This window comes from Sesamum indicum, linkage group LG12, assembly GCF_026168435.1.
Source record: "Sesamum indicum cultivar Baizhima isolate 11 linkage group LG12, ASM2616843v1, whole genome shotgun sequence".
In the NCBI taxonomy this organism is placed as follows: Eukaryota; Viridiplantae; Streptophyta; class Magnoliopsida; order Lamiales; family Pedaliaceae; genus Sesamum; species Sesamum indicum.
In genome coordinates this window covers 14,229,343-14,247,901 of record NC_142668.1, presented here as the reverse complement: position 1 = coordinate 14,247,901, position 18,559 = coordinate 14,229,343, and the positions used below count along the sequence as shown (strand labels likewise).

General features: G+C 34.9%; 3 protein-coding genes across 4 annotated transcripts; all 3 read right to left on the bottom strand.

The window, feature by feature from the left end:
- Window positions 1-53: 53 nt before the first annotated feature.
- On the bottom strand, window positions 54-5,163 carry LOC105175063 (protein NARROW LEAF 1). The gene is made up of 6 exons (XM_011097384.3): window positions 4,982-5,163; window positions 2,704-3,336; window positions 2,480-2,623; window positions 1,740-1,980; window positions 954-1,454; window positions 54-677 (listed from the first exon to the last, which is right to left on the bottom strand). Exons 2-6 carry the CDS (start codon window positions 3,190-3,192, stop codon window positions 256-258), a joined length of 1,797 nt encoding a protein of 598 aa, XP_011095686.1. The 5' UTR covers window positions 3,193-3,336; window positions 4,982-5,163; the 3' UTR covers window positions 54-255.
- Window positions 5,164-8,929: 3,766 nt separating this feature from the next.
- LOC105175062 (auxin-responsive protein SAUR76) lies at window positions 8,930-9,512 on the bottom strand. The gene has a single exon (XM_011097383.3). It carries the CDS (start codon window positions 9,406-9,408, stop codon window positions 8,983-8,985), a length of 426 nt encoding a protein of 141 aa, XP_011095685.1. The 5' UTR covers window positions 9,409-9,512; the 3' UTR covers window positions 8,930-8,982.
- Window positions 9,513-11,603: 2,091 nt separating this feature from the next.
- On the bottom strand, window positions 11,604-17,958 carry CYP59 (cyclophilin 59). 2 transcript variants are annotated; one of them, XM_020698471.2, is made up of 15 exons: window positions 17,764-17,958; window positions 17,194-17,298; window positions 16,832-16,949; window positions 16,659-16,709; window positions 16,031-16,122; window positions 15,827-15,926; window positions 15,511-15,633; window positions 15,317-15,394; window positions 15,148-15,194; window positions 14,996-15,051; window positions 14,321-14,361; window positions 13,115-13,217; window positions 12,730-12,865; window positions 11,960-12,652; window positions 11,604-11,863 (listed from the first exon to the last, which is right to left on the bottom strand). In XM_020698471.2, the coding sequence occupies exons 1-14, from the start codon at window positions 17,859-17,861 to the stop codon at window positions 11,989-11,991; spliced, it is 1,812 nt and encodes a 603-aa protein (XP_020554130.1). In that variant the 5' UTR covers window positions 17,862-17,958; the 3' UTR covers window positions 11,604-11,863; window positions 11,960-11,988. The 2 variants fall into 2 exon arrangements, with proteins under 2 accessions (XP_020554130.1, XP_011095684.1); XM_011097382.3 differs by having other exon boundaries at window positions 11,604-12,652.
- Window positions 17,959-18,559: the final 601 nt, after the last annotated feature.

Sequence of the window (18,559 nt, the reverse complement as noted above, 5' to 3'; positions counted from 1 at the left end):
GACCCAAAAAAACATGTTAGCCTCAGTTTAAAATGTAAGGAAAACAACAAAAGTTGTTCACAGTGAGAAGTAAATATTGCGCAATCCAAGCAATGTACAATAGAAGTACAAGTTTGCCTCTGCCTCAGCTTGAGAAGCAAGGGCAATGACATCAAGAAGCAACTACCATAACATGCAAAGTAGCAATAGTTCTCATCTCAAGCAACAGCACAAACTGAATTGGCTCACTCATATAAGAAAGCAACTAAGTTATGTTCAGTTTGGTTCTTCCACCTTAGCTGCAGGTTCAGATCTCCGTCTCTTTGGCTCGTTCTCGCCCAGTTGCAAGGAAAAGCTGAGGTCTTCCTCACAGGCATTCCTCAGTACAGAGAGATTCTCAGATTCCAACTTATCTTGCTTATCATCATGATGCATTATCGGCTTCTCGTTGAAGCTGGGAATGAACTGATGTTCAAAACTCGGACCTGCATTCACCCCATCGTCCAAATCGAATGCACCTTCTGTGGGAGATGAGTTTATGTCTGGTCCGCCTACACCATCTTCCAAAGGGATGTGCTGGATGTGAAGACCCAAAGGTTCAGATTTGTCCTTTGGAAGCATTACATCTGGAGGCGATGAGTCCCCGGCACTAGACCCAACCACTGTCATGGAAGCAGCTCGTTGTTCTTGAACTGCAACTATACCAATGCGACGACAATAAAAGATTAGAAGGATATTTCAATTTACTTAGTACTTTCTGTAGGGAAAAACAGCATTTTTTGTACTCTATAAATCCTGATAATAGAGCACTCTGCACTCACATGGTGAATATATGCTTGCTAAAGTTATATAGGAGCACTTGCTTCGTGGGAGAAAATGAGAGAATGACAGACAAATAGTTCTGACTTAAGCTTTTTCATGAGCCACACGTGACATGCAAGGAGTCACATAAAAGGTCATAATAATATACCTACCTCTCAGTGCTTCATCCGAAGTGATCAGATCAAGTTCAAGGAAATTGAGCAGGCGGCCAAGATCAACACCACTAGTCCAGTTTTCTGGAGGCTGACCAACTTTTAGCTTAAGACGGCCTCTATTGGCAGTTCCACCCCAGATTATTCCGATCGGCCGAGGCTTCTCTCCATTTCCACCCTTTAATATGATGAGACTTCCACTGTCCCCTTCAAGATCAAAAGTTTGTTGGTTCTCACCAACAACAAGAAAATCGGTCAAAAAACATATCCCCTTTTCATCATTGTACTCAAGAGCATATGCCAATACAGTTCCAGTAGTCAAACCAGAACTTCTTCCAACCTTCATCACTTGCTTCCCCACAAGACTGTCGATTGGAGATTGTAAGTCTATAGTTTTGACATTTCCAATCTCTCCTATCCCTTTCACAGATGTGGTTACAGCAGTCATGTCAAAATCATCAGCGAATGGGATAAAGGCACCATCTGCTCTTACAAATGTCTCTGCATGTATTCAAATTACATCACTCAGTCCATTCAGAGCATTGAAAATAAGGCCCCAACTAAACAGGACCTGGTTAAAGTCAGACATTAAATGGAAGAGGGGAGCAGAAAGGAAAAACATGGGAAGAAAACAATACCACTGTCCAGACTCCAGTAGCAACATATTGATCCACATTTAAAAGATATTCACTTCCATTTCACACATATGCTCCTTATTCCCTGATGCAGAGACTTGGCATCCCCTATCTGCTAGTTGTAACTTAAACAAACCACAAACCAACTAACCTGGATTAATGCCCGCAAATATCCCGAACCACAAGTCATCTCTGATGAATGAAGTTGCTCTTTCAACTGCACCAAGATAAACCCCCGGTCCAAGCGTCGGAGGTAAAGGATGAAACATCTTCTGATTTGGGTAATCCAAATCAACTGCTACATGCCGATTTGTGAGGAAACCAACTTGTCTGTTACCTGTTTGGCTCCTCACAATAGCACCCAAGGTTCCATAAGTTTCCTGATTCGCAACCTGGCATTGAAGGAAATTGTGGTGGTGCTATGTGAGTGCAAACAATTATTAAGTATTAAGGTTTTCACAGTATGGACAAGAGTAGCTTCCTAACCAACAGAATCTGTACAGCCACAAGTCTCCAGTTAGCAAATTTCATGCCAGCAGCACTTTGAGTCTGCTTCCTAATTTCTAAGTGTAGGTCCGCACATTTATCAGGACTTCCAAGTCAATGTTTCAAGTATCGATAGATTGGATAAAAGCATTCTGTAAACAGGATGTACTCCTTACAGACATAAAATAGAAGGTTGTTAATAGCGTAACTTTGGTGACAAAACCTAAAATGCATATAAGCAAACCGTTTTGCACACTCAAATGTGGGATAAATTGAGATGAATCAATTAGGGGAAAATCGTCAAACATGATCAAGGGCACATTTGAATGGCAATACTTAATTGGTTTTAAGGTAACAAAAAGCTAGAAAAAGATAATGTCAAAGTGGATCCGATTCTCCATGCACCTGAGAACCAGAGCCTATACATGGATCACTCCCACGCAGATCATCAACAATTTCAGTGTACAACTGTTCCTTGGGTGTAGGCTCTGGAGCACCAAAATAAGAAAACTCCACCACATCCACATCACACCATACGCCTCCTGGTCCCTGAAGACGTTAAAATGCCCATTTAAACTTCAAAAAAGAAATTTCAGAGGGGAAAAAGCATAAGCATCTTTGTTATTCACCTCCAAAGCAGTTGGTAGACACTGGAGTGGACTAAGCCATTGTTTGTGAACTTTCCTTGATACAAAAACCAGTATTGCTGGTATGTCTGTCAAAACACCACGTCGAATCCGAAATCCAATAGCTGTGCCAAGACTGTAACAACGCAAGATTTTGCTGTGAAATGCTCTTATTGTCATGAGCTCCAGCAAGGTATTTGCTCGCTGACCTTCTGGCAATTGGCCAAGTGTTTCAGGTAAGACACCTTTCTGTAGGTTAGCAAAATAATTTGCCCTCTCTTCAGCATCATCTTTTATTCGACAAGGCCATGAAAAGTATGCAGCACTACTCTCACAATGTTGACCAGCTGATGCATGGGGTTGAAGTGATGGTGGACTAAATGAAGGACGGTAAGAATGATTGCAACAGTATTTCTCAAGATCCAGAGAAGATTCCTCAGATGGTGTTGAGCCTGAGCCTCGGACTCTAGAATTTGACCTTCCTTGATCCATTTTTAATTTACTACAGGGAAGCTCATCTAGAGTCAACTACCAGGCTTGGTGTGGAATCAAAAACTTTTTTCCGAAACTCTTCTCTTTTTATGGCTCATTCGAGGAAACTATATCAGTCAGTGCACCTTGGTCACCAGTTATCACCTGAATATTTCATCATAGAAAGCAAATGATGATCAGAAAATATGGCAATACGCTTACAAAGGCCAGAGGTAGCACAAAAAACCTGACATGCTTTCTACAACACGAGTACATGTTTTCCATAATAAATCTGTTGATAAATCTATTGAAAAAGCTACTTACATAAAGAGAAAAAGGAAAAAATGGAAATTGCAAGTCGTTTCCTAACTTCAAGATTTTAAATGAAGGAATCAAGAATTCATAGTTATGCAAAAGCGAATGGTGAAATCCTTTAAGCCAGGTCTAGAAACCTCATTCTACAAAAGAAGCAAGGAGGACGACCAGTAAGCAACAGGAAAATAGAACGAAAAACAAATGGAACGCACAAAAGATTAAGGTACACTTATAACATGCTGAAGAAGAAGTCACAGAAGTGCATTGTAAGAGTTCTCAATGAAAGTTCATTGGAATATTATCATTATGCCAGGACTAGGTGAGGATGCAGCATAGTGGGCCTCAGAAACCCATAGGATATAGCTGTCACTGTGATAACGTCTGTTATATATGGAAAGTTAAACATTGCACTATCTTCCCATGCTAGTCTTATAGCAAATGCAAATCGTACTTGGAAGAAACAAAAAACTATGACAGGACATCAGTGAATGCATCACATGGGAACTTTGAACATACTTATATTTAAAATAAAAATCGACTATGAAAAAAATAAGAGAGCGAGCACAAAGAAGAAAGTGAAGATACTATGAAATAATACAATTAAAGTATCAAAAGTCTGTAAATAAGAAAGTATCAACCAATGTATTATGTCAAATTGGCGCCAGCGCAATACCATTACCATGTAGCATGGTAAAAACTTATTGAAGAGTTGCTTAATGGTGTAACATGACAAGTAATTGTAGGAAAGAAAATGCAAAGAATCAACCCAGCACAGTTCGTCAAGCAGCACTGTTGGCGAACCAAAATTTCATACAGGAGTTCCACAATAGGCCATGATTTTAGTTTTAAGCTGAGAACTACTTCAACTAACATTTTAGCATAGCAGATATACTACGACATCACGAAATCCATATCCCTATTCCGCGTTTGGTTACAGTAAACAGAAAGCATGCAAATGCGTATCAGCAGTGCCAGAGCAGTTAGACCAAATGTTGGGCCAAGATCATTGCTGGATTGATAGAGAGGTCAACAATCACTAAACTCCGGATTTCGAATAATTACTGAGAAATGACCAGACCCCAATCAACAATACAGTAAAGAAACTTATGGTCTAATAAAATCAAACGAAAAGGGAACAGTAAAGAGCAAACATGCATTTGCGTACAGAGCCCAAGACCCTGAGAATCTAATCTACTTGAAGTTGTATGTTTCAGCAAGAAAAAAGAAACCCAGGTGAGGATTGTCGCCGCTACTACTACTGCATGACTCAATCATGATGAATAAAGCAATCAACCATCAGCCCACTGATCAAAACCGTATTCTTGACAAACCAATATCCGATTAACAAACTCTATTAGGTATAAAGTAGTAAGAACTGTTCTTCGGCGGAAGATGTCTACTGAGAAACGAGAAACAGAGCTAAGAAGGATTTGTACTTTCTTTATTGAAAGGAAAAGAAAAAATGAACAGAAGAAGTCTGTTTTCATGAGCCTACCTCACAATCACAGAGCAAAGTAGCTCAGTAGCTGAAGACGGACAATCGGAAAACCCAAGGCCTCGCTTAAATTAGCATCGCACTGTACACAAATGAGGAAAGCAAAGCCGGAGTTCAGTTTAACTTTTTCCCAGTGTGCTTTCGATGTGAGAAGTGTGAGAGGGGGGGAGAGAAGGAAGAACTTGCCTCCGGTGCTTTCCATCCAATTTCCTGCAGTGCCTCCTTTTTTTAAGAAGAAAAAACCCACTTTTTATGGCCAAATGAATAGAAAATATATGAGAAGAGTCCGTACACTTATTTCTGTTGAATTTAGTTCGCATGAGAAAAAATTCTTACCAAGAGTTTTACTTAAGCAAAAATTTTCATAAATAAAAATTTTATTAATTAAAGACTTAAGAATAATTCAAATCGAAGTACCATAAATTGCAAATAAATAATTTTTATTATTTAAGCTTACTATCACTTTCATCTTCTCTTCTTTTTAAAGCATTATACTAAGAACATTAAAGAAGAAATTACAATATAACTATTGATTCAACCAATACATCAATACAATTATAAATAAATTACAATAACTTACTAAAGTGAAATAAATACTCAATAACTTACATAAAATGAGATAAATACCCAAACGTCCAATAAGACTCAAACTCATAACCTCGAACTTATTTATAAAACCTCAATTACTAGGCTAAGACGTCATTTTAAAATTATACTTTGAGTTTTCATTGTATTCTGTTATTTTAATATATATTTTGCAGCTATCCATTTTAATATATAAACACGTTGATTAACTTAAAAGATAATATATATATATATATATGTGTTATTTATTTTCTTAGAAACATCAATTCAATCAATATTGGGCGTAAATTTAGTAAACAAAAAAAAAGAATTAAGTAATTAGATATTTAACGTTCTTAATTGCAAGTATTTCATATTTTAATATACTTCAGTATGTAAAATAATAACAGGCACAATTGGAATTGTGAATAACTTATTGTTGCAAATAATATTGGTATACCAGATGTGCATGCTTAAAACTTTTAGCCATAGATCAAAATGATAATTATGTTTAAATCCCTCTTGATTCGTCTATTTATATAAATTATTCATATATTTTTACATAAATCATCCACATCAAGTTGAAAAATAGGAATTGTTTGTGAATGTTTTTTATGAAGAGTGTATGTATAATTTTTCAAGAAAATATGATGGTTTGTATAAATGATATCGATGTTTCTGATAGGTATATGTGTAACTTTTTAAAATATATGAATGACTTGTATGAATAGAATATAGACCATAAATTAATGGGTATAGATGTGATTGTGCTAAATATTTATTATGTGCGCGAGAATCGCGTGCTGGTGTTACTAGTGTTATTGGTATTTTTTTTTTTAAATCACGTGTGCACCCACTCACATACACAACTGAATAAATTTTAAACACAACACCTCAATTACAAAATGTTGAATCTTTAATAATAGGTGATTTTTAAAAGGTATACCACGTAACGAATTATCAACTACTAATTGTCAATAAGATCTAATTCAATTAGCGAAGTTGAGATCCATGATTTTGAGGTTATGAATTCGAACCCACCAACGTATGGGAATGTTATTTTACTTCAACAGTAATTACTATTTAGATATAGTTATCTTATATTGATAATTAGTATATAATTATCATAGTTGTCGGTGGTTGTTAGATATAAATATTTGATATTGATATTTGGATTGATTTATTTAATAATAATAATTTTTATTGCTTTTACTTCAAAAAACTAACAACTACTAATTTTGTACTATTATACGTCGTGACATATCGTTCTTGTATGTATATAATAAATATTTTTTTATATTTTAAAATATATTATAAATAAGAATAAAATATATAAACTAAAAAATCATATTTAAAAAAATAAATAAAATCAACTTAAGGTTGTCCATCAAAAGAATTGGTTTAGTAGTGTTAAAATGACGTGAAGTTACTTTTGTAAAAAAAAAAAGTAATTACAATTAATTTATAAAATTATCTAATTCGGAGTACAATTGTTATAATTAAAAATTAATACAATAGTGTTACTACCCGTCACTTATAATTATATAAGGTCTTTTTTTTCTATATTAGTATTGATAAATAGTATTGATAAATTAATATGAAAACTGTACATAATAATAAGGGATAATTACACTCCCTTTTCATGAGATTTGGTGTAATTACACGTAAATCTTTGTAGTTTGAAAAATTACATCAAGCACTCATGAGGTTTGCTTCTGTCTAACAAATAAGTCTGTTGGTCAAAACACACCGAATTTGCTGATATTTAAAAAGAAATTGAGAAAAAAATCTATATTTATCCCAAATTGGCTTATACTGACTTATAGCAGGTCAAATAAATCTTTTTATAATCAAACTACCCTCATACATCTTCACGCGTTAAAGCACGTAAGGAGTTTTATTTTCACGGTTATAAAATAAGTCAATTTTAAATCAATTAAGGTTAAATATCAATTTTCATTCAATTTTTTTGTTAAATATTAACAAGTTCAGTGAACTTTGATTAATTAAGGGACATATTTATTAAACAGAAGCAAATTTTATGAGTATTATATATAATTTTTCAAACAGTAAAAAATTTACGTGTAATTATCCTATATCTAAAAGAGATGGTGTAATTGTCTCTAATAATAAAAATAAAAGTTTTAATTGGGTCAACTGAATTAAATGTAACAGGGATGGAACAATATAAATGGGTAATAGCAGGGTCCGGGCACTTGAGAGACGTGCCACGTTAATTTGAACTGAATGAAAGCAACTCTACTTTTAAGTTGGTGGGGCAGCAAATACCGTCGGTGGTGGGCCTCGGAAAATTTCCGGAAATACCCCCGCCCCCCACTAATGGCTGGATTTTTCCGTTTTATTTACTTGTATTTCATTGGTAATTAAATAATAAACTTCGCTGTCCAGGGTCTTTCTTGGATTTTTCACCAAATATTTATTCAATCGTTCAACTCCAAATAATAAGCCGTCTTAAATTAGTCGATAGACAGAACGAATAATACATCGCACAACAGAGTATTAAGTTCGCTTAGTTCAGATTCATATTTAGAAATCTCCAAATAAATTCAAATCAATCTTGATTCTCACATATCTGACTTGCAAAGTAAGAACTGTAAAAATCATAACAAAAAGACCCTTGTTACAGCTCTTCAATGCCTAAATTGGTGAGATCGTTTAGAAAAACAGTAAAAGTCGAAAGATTACAATAGGTGTAGCAAAAATTCTATCTAAAATATTAATAGCTAGTACTTATAAATTTTCTGTGTCGTACAATTTTAACTTGAACCATAAATCTAAAAATGATCATATGATCGGCTAAGTGCGTATATACATAGATTTGTGTTGGGTCGAAGTTGGATCGAAATGATCTGAATAAAAAAAAAAACGAAAATCTTAATAGATTTTGTAATTAAAACAATAATTATGAACGTTTAGTATGTTTTACATGTTCAAAAAATCAATTGATATTAGGAGTGAGATTTTGTTTTCCTTCTGTAAAGGTTTGGAAGGTGAGAGTTTATTTGTGATTGGTTGACAATACATAAACTAATGTCCGACAGACAACCTTTTTTTATCTTGTTATTTAATTCTTAACTTTTAATCCCCCACCATACAATTTCTTAATTAACCCACCCTTATTCGCACTGTCATTCCCTATTGTCCGTCGCTCCATACCCATTATCAGATCAACATACTGTATTTCGTGCCACAACTTGAAATTATTTAAATAAAGTCGTGATCGATAATATATGTTACACTCGATATTTTGTGCATTAAAGAATACATGTATAATTGACATGTATCCTTAATTTTATAAAATGGGATATATGTCAATTAATTACACAAGTTCGTGTACAGTATACTTCACACTGCAACGAGAAAAACAGACAGAAAAAGTTATATATTTTTCTGACATGGGAATTCAATGATGAATTTCAATAAACATAGAGTTCTGCTAGCTCTTCCAAAGAATCTGAACTGATCAAATTGGGGTCAGCATTTTCAAGCATCCACAAGAGGTGATCAAACAGCACAACCTCACAGTTCACAGAGAGGTCAGGATCCGGATACGGGGCCCCACCCGAACCCGGTTCTTGTTTGGACTTCTGAATGAGGGCATTCAGCAATGGATGGTTCAAGTGCTTGGAGCTGATGACGTACCTTCTCCTGGAGCTCCCCACAAAAATTGTCTCGCAGGGCTCCTTTATCTCCTGCATATTTGCATCATCACCCCACAACTCTTGATAATGTCGATGAGGACCCCTGGTGGACTTGGATCTCAGGCTGCTGTAGGAAGAGGTCCGACCCAGTTGCCTGGACAGGGTCTTGCATTTCCGGAGCATGGAGTTGATCTTCTTCATGCTGGAGGTTTAGTGCGTGTAGTGTGTGTTTATTTGGAGTGGAAGTAGGAGTTTGTGACTTGATATATACTCAGGAGTGGAGTGTGGGCGGATTAATTGGGGGTGTGGGTGGCGGGTCGTTGTTTTGAAAGCCGGGTGGGCGGATCTGAGACCCACTTGCAACCGAAATAGTTGCAATGATATGAACATGCCATCCTCTTTCATTTTAGCTGTGGGACAACTGCAAAATCAAACACCCCAAATGATAGTTTAATGGGTAATGAAATTTTATTTTAGAATGTGTTTGGTTGGAGTGATAAATGAGAATATAACAGAAGCGAAATAAAAATGAATGTATAATTGATAATTTGGTGTTTGATTAGGGAAAAGAGATAAAGGTAAAGTAAAATTCGATATATATAAAACCCCTCGGGGGTCCATTTTTATTTCCATCCAAAATTGGGTGGAAACATGGAAGTGTAAGACCAAAAAAACAAACAAGTATAGTTTTTATTTTATTTATTCTATTATTCATATATATATAATTTTCCTTCGAAATTATTTTTTGTAGCAATAAAGCATTGATGTTTGAACTCGAATTCGTTAGTTGAAAATATTGTTGGTAGTTTTTATTTTATTTAAACTAAGCAGTTTAAAGTAAATAAATAACACCCATTTTGATTAATATTTTTATTCATAAAAACATTCTTATTCTTATTTGATAAATATTATTAATAACATTTTTAAATTTTTTATATATTAAAATTATATTAGTATAATATTAATTTATTTATTTTCTAATACAATAAATGAAAAGAAGGGTTATTTAGTAAAATTATTCAAATTAGTACTTTCTTTTCCATCTGTTTCCTCATATCAAACAAGGAAAAGTATTTGAGGTTTACTCTTCTTTCAATTATACCAAACAACTTAAAGAAAAACTATTATTCTTTTCGGTCCCCCTTCTATTTTATTTTTCCTCTCATTTGAACCAAATGAATCGTTAATGTTAATTGGGTGGAGATTAGCATAAATTAATTAATTAAACATGTTGATGTGTGACTACCTTAGTCGTTGGCTGAGTTCTGCTGTAGCCTGATCTATACATGCATTCATTATTTTTTGAGTCACACATTTGTAGATATTTTAGTGAAAGATAATAAAATCTGAAAAGTATTTGTGGATTTGGATTTAAGAATATGAAAATTGTGAAAACAAAGGAGTTGATGGTATGTTTTGGATTATAGTGGTTGATCTTCAATGGGTGCACGAGTTAATAGTCACTTTCCTTTTGATCAAATTACATGGATGGAATTAATTGAAAACAAAATTTATATTCAGATAAGGTTGGATTGACTAAATTAATAAAAAAAAATTCTTACATAAATTAACTCGATCTAATTAAATTAATCACAGAGCAAATATGATATACTTATTATGTAATTGATTATTTTATCTGAATTGTACACAAAATCACACGACAAGTGCATTGATTTAGGAAAAAATTAAATACCAACTAAAAATTGTCATTAATCAAAATTTGCATTAATTTTGCTGAATACACTAGAGAAAGAAAGCCTACATCAAACAGCTGACTTCTTTTTTTCACAGGAGAGGTCAGTGCTGCGTTCTAAGCTGCCATCTATTGCAATTTCTTGCTCGGGATAATTTTGACGGAACAATTTCATAAAGTTATCGGGACACTTTTTAGCGTTCAATATCGGATCATATTGAATGTTAAGGCAACGGTTTCTTGCACAATCAAGGGTGACAACTGTCTCTGAGGCCAAACCCATCTACCCGAATTGAATAATGTAAAGGTGATATTATATTTACAAGTGAATCAATGAGGATCATCTTGCACTTCCAAGCATCTTTTCTTTTATAGATACAGTTTATAAAAATGTTTGGACATGATAAGTCATGAGGTATGATGTCTCACAATTGATTCGTAATATGAAAGACCAATTTGATGTGATTCTCAACGCGTAACAATCCACATTATTTATTGTTTTTTTTCCAAACCAACAATTTAAGAAAAATACTTGTTTAAAGAGGGGTGGCACATCTGTTACTGCATATCATAATACAAGAACCAGGGTCCTAGCGAAGTTGAACACAATAGAGAGCTCAAATATACCATATAGCAATTGTCTTGTACTATTTTTGTGACAATAAGAACTAAGAAGGCAGGGACAACATAGACCTCAAACGGATGCACAGCCGCCATGACCAGCAGCTGCTAAGAAAAATCATTCATTCATTTCAAATTAGTTTGGTGGAGAATATAGATTGGCAAGAAACGAATAGAGGATCATAGCTTCCAAGCAAATACATATACAGCTGGTTTACATGTTTACTTAAAAGCAAATTATGCTGCTATCATTATCTCCCCACGCGCAAGCCTAATTTCCTCTATCATGCCCTCGGTGCCAAGCTTAAGTAATATTGGGAAGGGTGCCTTAGCATCCAACTCCTGAAGTAATTTAGCAGGAAACAACAATTACACTAGAATAACGAAGGAGCAAAAATTGATGAATAATGTATAGCATCTTACTTAACCCAAACACACCTAAGCACGAATAAAATCATTTTGTGAACTCAATGCCTTCTACCGCGATCACGAACATCATCACCTTGAGAACTTCTCTTATCAGAGTATCGTTCTTCGCCCCTTCGTTTATGACCATAATAATCATCTCCAATATCATGCCTATCCCTACGACTCCCTCGAAGATCTTCATTGCCACTTTTCTTTTTAGTCTCATTTTCATATTTTCTGTCTCTATGACCAACATCATCCACCAGCCTCTTTTCATAATTTCTCTCATCCCGCTTGTACCTGTGGTCTGCATCATGCCCATGGTTCTTATCATACTCCTTATCATCCCTCCTATGTCTATGACCAACATCACTCTCATGTCTTCTACTGTGTTCTCTCTCATCTCTAGTGTTCCTTTGGATCGTGACATCCATCTTTCTTCCATTACCCGAGCCATTTTTTCCTGAGTGATCTTTTGCATCTTCCCTGTGGGGACTTCTTTCACGCCGTACATACCCCTCATCTTCTCTGCGCTCCTTACTTCGTTCATGTCGTCTCTGCCAATCATGTGTGTCTCTTCTCCTGTAATCTTGATCTTTAGGGTTATAAGCATCACGATGCTTGCTCTTTTCTTTTTCATCATTTTGCTCAGCTTTCTGGTCCCTTCTTCTCTTGCTATGTCGTGGACCTCTGTCATCTTCTTCCTCAAAGACCATTTCATATCTAAAAGAAGAGTGTGAGAAGTATTAGAGTGTAAATATGCATTTCAGAAGAAAATTTCCAGTAGCACTTGTTGCTACCTTGCACTTCCATCTCCACCATGTTGAGTGTTGTCATCTTTCAGTGTATACTTCGCACGTGGTTGTTTGGAGGTGGAATCTCCAGTGCAGTCCTTAGCAATGTGATCTACAGAACCACATTTGAAGCAGCCTCCTCCTGTAATCAATACAGTTTAAACAAACAGAATCAACTTTTCAGGCTTAGAAACGACTAATGCAGGTATAGTTGTTCAAACAAGCATTCTGTTGGACTCCAAAACAACATATACCACCACGGTTATGCATTATTATTAGGTATTATCAGGACATTTACATTCACATTGTCTACTGCCTGCAATTTCAGAATAGTAATTAGAAATTTGTGTCCATCATGAAAGGCAAAAAGAAGAGAAAACGCAAGACTTACCTTGACCCATTTGACCTTTGCGTCTGTACTGGGACCATAGTTTTGCAACACTTTGACTAAAATCAACATGAATCCTTCGGTCATCAATTAGAGCATTGTCCATCTGCAATTTAGAAATAACACAATTAAAGTGAATGTTGCCTATGTCGTAACCTCCTTATGTGACTGATTTGACAGAGACTCCAAGCAAATATTCAAGCTATTTACTCTACAGCAGAATATCATTTGGATAATAACAAAAACAGCTGTGCCATTACGGAGCAGTCAATTAAAGTCCAACCCATGGTCAATGCATGCACTATATGTATCCTCTTGCTACAACAGACTTGAATTGACTTCCAATCATAAGAAATCAAAAACACCTTCCAGCAACATGCGAGTAGTAATTTACTTCAAATCTGAAATTACAGAACTGATAAGTAGAAAAAGAAAATAAAATAGGTAAAGAAAACTGACTCTAGCAAGATCAGAGAGTAATATGGATGCATTTTTCAGTTAAAAACAAGCATTTTCCTGACTGCTCATTAATGGTCACTTTTCAGAACTCATCACTGCACTTTTGAGACAAAACACCTACCTCCAGGGGAAATATCACACAACTGTTTATGTTCTCGTAGATGAGAGCTATTTATCCCATACTTTCAAATATTAAAAAAAAAAAATCTTTGAATATAGAAAAACACACAAATAATATCAATTGGGATAGCATATAATGAAACAAGCAGGTTTCTGTAGGACTTTCTTCTATCTAAAAATGGAAATATAGCTAAGAGAAACATATTGCATAATTGATTTCGTTCAAAAGACCGCCAAGTGGTCTAGCATGCTGCATTATATCTTGTTATTACTTCTCAAGATCACCATGAGCTATTGAATGACTAATCAGCCTAACTCACTCGTTACATGACTTGTCAGCCGATACAAATCAAATCTTTGCAAATCATATCGCATAGTTCATTGCATTCAGAAATTTCAGCTACTATTCAAGTGCCAGGATGTACAAGAATATCACAGCACCATATAATATGAAGCACACTACAACAGATTTTGTTGATTGTCAAGATCATCACCGACTATAAAATATGATTAATCAGCCTAACTGACATGTAATACAAACAAAAGCAAATTGACTTGTACATGGCAGGCAATCCTATGTCTAGGCAGAGAATACCAACATGAAGAAGTTTTGGCAACTAACTAATATACCTTAAAATAGGCTTGTTCGCAGGCGTCTTTATCCTCAAATTCTGCAACCCAAAAAGGAAAAAAATATAAGCAACAGTGACAGTGATAAATCATCAATGCTATGAATAATAGACAATATTATATAACAAATCACTAATGTGCCGATAATTCTAACATGGACTTGACGCCATAACATGCGAGTTTTTAGTTCATCAAAAGGGAAAACGTAGCCAGAAAAGCTTGTCCAAAGGACACCTATATCTGCTGTTAGAGAAACAATCCCAGGCAGATTCATACAGCAGTGTACATTTGGCATCAGTTTAAGATTATCCAATTCGAAAACAACCCAAAACGAGATAATTTGCATGATAAGAGTTTGCAACCTAACCATTTACCAATAATGCATCTATTGAGTTTTTAAGTCAATGTTTAATTTATGCTTGATTGCTGAAAATACAAATTAAAGCACACACATGAACCCACCCAATTGTCTTTTCATACGCAATCTTCTCTTCATATGATAAGAGGTAATACAATTCTCAGAATAAAGAAACCGAACAACATGATGGTCAATAAAACAAGATGCACACTACAAAAATATACAATCATGGAAAGGGAAACTAGAAGGGCACTATTTTCCCGCTGATGCAATGTGCCAGGGTTTTAAAAGTAACTCTATTGGAAGAACAGACTCACCTATAAAGGCATAACACAAACTGTCCCCAGTTTTGTGATCTCGGATAACTTCAGCACTGTGAACATCAATGAAGCAATGAGAAACACTAGGAGAGAGTCAACAAATTATAAATGAGAAGAAGATTGAACAACCCAAGCATTGACAGACTCACGATGTTACAACTCCAAAACGAGAAAAAATTGTGTGCAAATCCTCATCCTACAGGCAGAAGAAACCGGAATATTACAAAAACTGTAGCCAGCGTACAATCAAGTTCAGGTCATAGTATTGAAAAAAATCTCCAACCATGTAAAAAGAACATAACAAGGACAGTCACTTACTTCAGTTACTGGATTCAGTTTACATACAAACAGCACATTGTCAGGGGGCTTTATCTCAGCATCAGGGATGTCCCCTATCTGTGACATAGATTTGCCTGTGAGTTTATTTTCATAGAGCAGGCCTGCCACTAAAATTAAATATGTTTCAGTTCTATGTAAAATGCTAAATATATTGGTGACAGAGAAATCCTTACAGTTTCAAGTACTACAGCACGGGAATGCGCATCCTTTTCACGCAACACCTCCTCAAGCTCTTGCGGATTAAGTTGCTCATCCATAGGGATCCAGTCATCTTCCAGCCTCACATCATCATCGACCTAAATTGACCAATTACAAAACCATAGAGTAACAAGCTTTACATTAAGAAATCGACTGAGCAGCAAATGTTACATAAAAGTAATGAGCAAAGTTATAGCAATATTACAAAATTGGGTACATGTAGTCGAGCAAAATTGTTCAAGTAGCACAAACAAAATTTACAAGTAGAAAAGTTATAGAGAAATTGATTACTTCATCTTTTGGTTTTCCTTCAGGTGAAGCATCTGGGATCAACTCAGCTAGCTGCGGAGGATCATCAAAAGGATCATCCAGTATGTAAGTATGTTTGATTCTGCATAGTTGAAATAGTTAGAAGAGAGAAAAATGCTGAGAAAACTAAACAATATATTATATAGGATAAATGAAACTAGTTGCAAGCAACAAGAGAAATCTAACCTAATGTTTTTATAGGGTCTGTTCTTCTCATCCACATAGGCTTCATTTATTCTAGCAAGCGTGTCCAGCCCTTCAGCAATCTCCCCAAACACCTTCACATAAAAATATATATAATAACAACAATTCAACTGAAATTTTTCATCGCTTCGTATTTGTTACCATAAACAAGGTACAAAGAGATTCAAGTTTATTAACATGTAGAAAATAGAAAGAAGCGATCAGGAGCCTCATGTGTCATAATCCTTACAATGGATTTCATAGATACGTCTGAAGCATGTAGATATTAGCTTGCAAATGAAATAAGACCTCCCCTTTTCTTTTGGGTAAGAGGAGCAGCATGCTATTTCAGAGAAACTATATAAGCAACTTAGCAACTCGAAGAGAGAATAGGCTTATAGTTCTTTGTGGCATCTATCATACTGGTGACATATCATTGATTATATATTCTCTTATGAACTTTTCACCCATGAACAATAACTAGAATATAATTGGATGCAAAATTAATAATTAAGTAATTCCTTGCCTTCAGTTTCTGTTTCTTTACCTTCTATCATTTTGTAGAAAATAATACATTTAAAGAAATGAAAATTAAACTGTGAGAAATGGAGTTTCAGATAGAAAAACTTACAGTATGCTTGCCATCCAGGTAATCAAGATCTTCTCGTAATGTGATATAGAACTGGAACGAACAAAATGGTTGAAAGAGTTCATCAAAGAATCTCAAAAAGCAAGGCGGCGCTTGTGCAATTCATCAGAAAATCATAGCTTGTCAACAAGAATATATGACCAAAAAAATCATACCTGAGAAGCATTCAGATTCTCTCCAGCACTAGCCATTGCTACAGTACCAGTCTTCGAATGTTTTACATCCAAGTGAATTTCATCACCAAAGAAGCGAGCTTGATCGCCATATAACAATCTGAAATCACAGGTTTCATGCATGGGAAACCAAGTTGAAATACCAAGAACATAGACAATGAGGGAAAGCTGCACGGTGATGAGAACACCCAGACCACTCATGAAGAATGAAAAATTTAGAAACACCCAAGGTTATATGGTAAGAGCCTAGTATTAACAATCCACTAGAAAATGCATACTGAACTCTAATGTAAGACAAAATTTTGGAATAGATATATCAATCAACTTAGGCAAATATTTCTTACTTGTAGACAGAATCTCCACCAGATCCTGACCCAGTAGGATCACCTGTCTGTGCTGTAAAATCTTTCTGTACCGTATGAAAGAGGCATCCATTGTAATACTTGATTCTGCAAACAAAACATGTAATTTGGGATCAAAACTCATTTTAATATATTCTCCTTGTAACGATTTACGCGAGTATGTCTAATCTACAAGGTTCCCTCAAGAGAATGCATGTCTCAGAAAGAGCACATGGTGTACTCCAGCAAATCACCTTCACAGAAAAACTTTTATCAACTAAATACGGGCACTAAATAAAAAGTCTACAACAACTCTTCAGAAGGATGCAACAAAACCATAAACTCACAAACGTAGCTAAATTCCAAAACCAAGTTTCAAAATAACTCCAAACAGATATCACTACCAGAACAGGAACATTTTGAATGTTTGAACCAATTTGTTCCCAATCAATGAACTCATAAATTTGTACACAAAAGACCAAAAATATCCAGAACTCGCGATGCATGAAGAGAAAGTGATCCCTAAAGCTCGGGCAATTGGTGAGTCGTAAAAATTATTGCAAAAAAACCTACTTGCACAACTTGAGAAAATTTTTGCAGGTCAATGGGCATCGATCTGTGAACAGGTCCACGACTATGTCTCCCAAGCTCGTCACTATCATAACCGACATCTTTCACCCTGCTTCTAGTTTTCCTGGAATTACCGAATCCGATTTGAGAATAAGAGGGGTTAGGGTTTTTTCCAGGAGCGCCCCCAACTTATTCTCACACCAATTTGGCGACTTTTAATTGGCTTAAAGTCCACGTAGGCCTAAAAGAAAAGGACCACTCAATTTTCTTATTCTTTTTTATATAGATTCTTTGAAAATATTAAATAACTTTGTCAACCTCTGCCTATCTAAAAAAGATTATAATTATTTTTTATTTTTGTAATATAAAAAATAACTAATTGATGAGTAATCTAATAATTAATATGACAATATTAATAATAAATATAAAAATAAATCTGAATCATGCTGCTAGCTAATTTTATCTAGAAAAATTAATAAAACTTTTGGATAAAGGTTAATTGTTATATATTTATCTAAATTTAAATAAAATAAAGGATAATTTTATTTAAAGAAAAGGTGAAGAATCTTTTGGAGAAGGGCATCAATTATAAACTTATCTAAGTTTAAGTGTTTTCCTTATTAAAAAAATGATTACCTATGTTGCAAAATAGAATGGAAAGATGTCACCTAATGTACTTGCACAGCGCTTATTTGGATAATCTAGATGTTCCTATTTTATAATATAAATACATATTAAAAGTTAATAATTATTCAGAATATGTGTTTTTGTTTGGTTTTGGTAATTACCCTTTTTTTCT

What these genes read in the sequence shown, in the direction of transcription:
- LOC105175063 (XM_011097384.3), bottom strand. Translation starts at nt 3,192, where the DNA reads ATGGATCAAGGAAGGTCAAATTCTAGAGTCCGAGGCTCAGGCTCAACA. An exon ending in GTCTACCAACTGCTTTGGAG is followed by an intron (nt 2,624 to 2,703) that starts GTGAATAACAAA and finishes TAACGTCTTCAG; the next exon opens with GGACCAGGAGGCGTATGGTG. An exon ending in ATTTGCGGGCATTAATCCAG is followed by an intron (nt 1,455 to 1,739) that starts GTTAGTTGGTTT and finishes GAATACATGCAG; the next exon opens with AGACATTTGTAAGAGCAGAT.
- LOC105175062 (XM_011097383.3), bottom strand. Translation starts at nt 9,408, where the DNA reads ATGAAGAAGATCAACTCCATGCTCCGGAAATGCAAGACCCTGTCCAGG.
- CYP59 (XM_011097382.3), bottom strand. Translation starts at nt 17,861, where the DNA reads ATGTCGGTTATGATAGTGACGAGCTTGGGAGACATAGTCGTGGACCTG. An exon ending in ACCTGGATGGCAAGCATACT is followed by an intron (nt 16,123 to 16,658) that starts GTAAGTTTTTCT and finishes TTTTATGTGAAG; the next exon opens with GTGTTTGGGGAGATTGCTGA. An exon ending in TTTGTGTTATGCCTTTATAG is followed by an intron (nt 14,362 to 14,995) that starts GTGAGTCTGTTC and finishes TTTGGGTTGCAG; the next exon opens with AATTTGAGGATAAAGACGCC.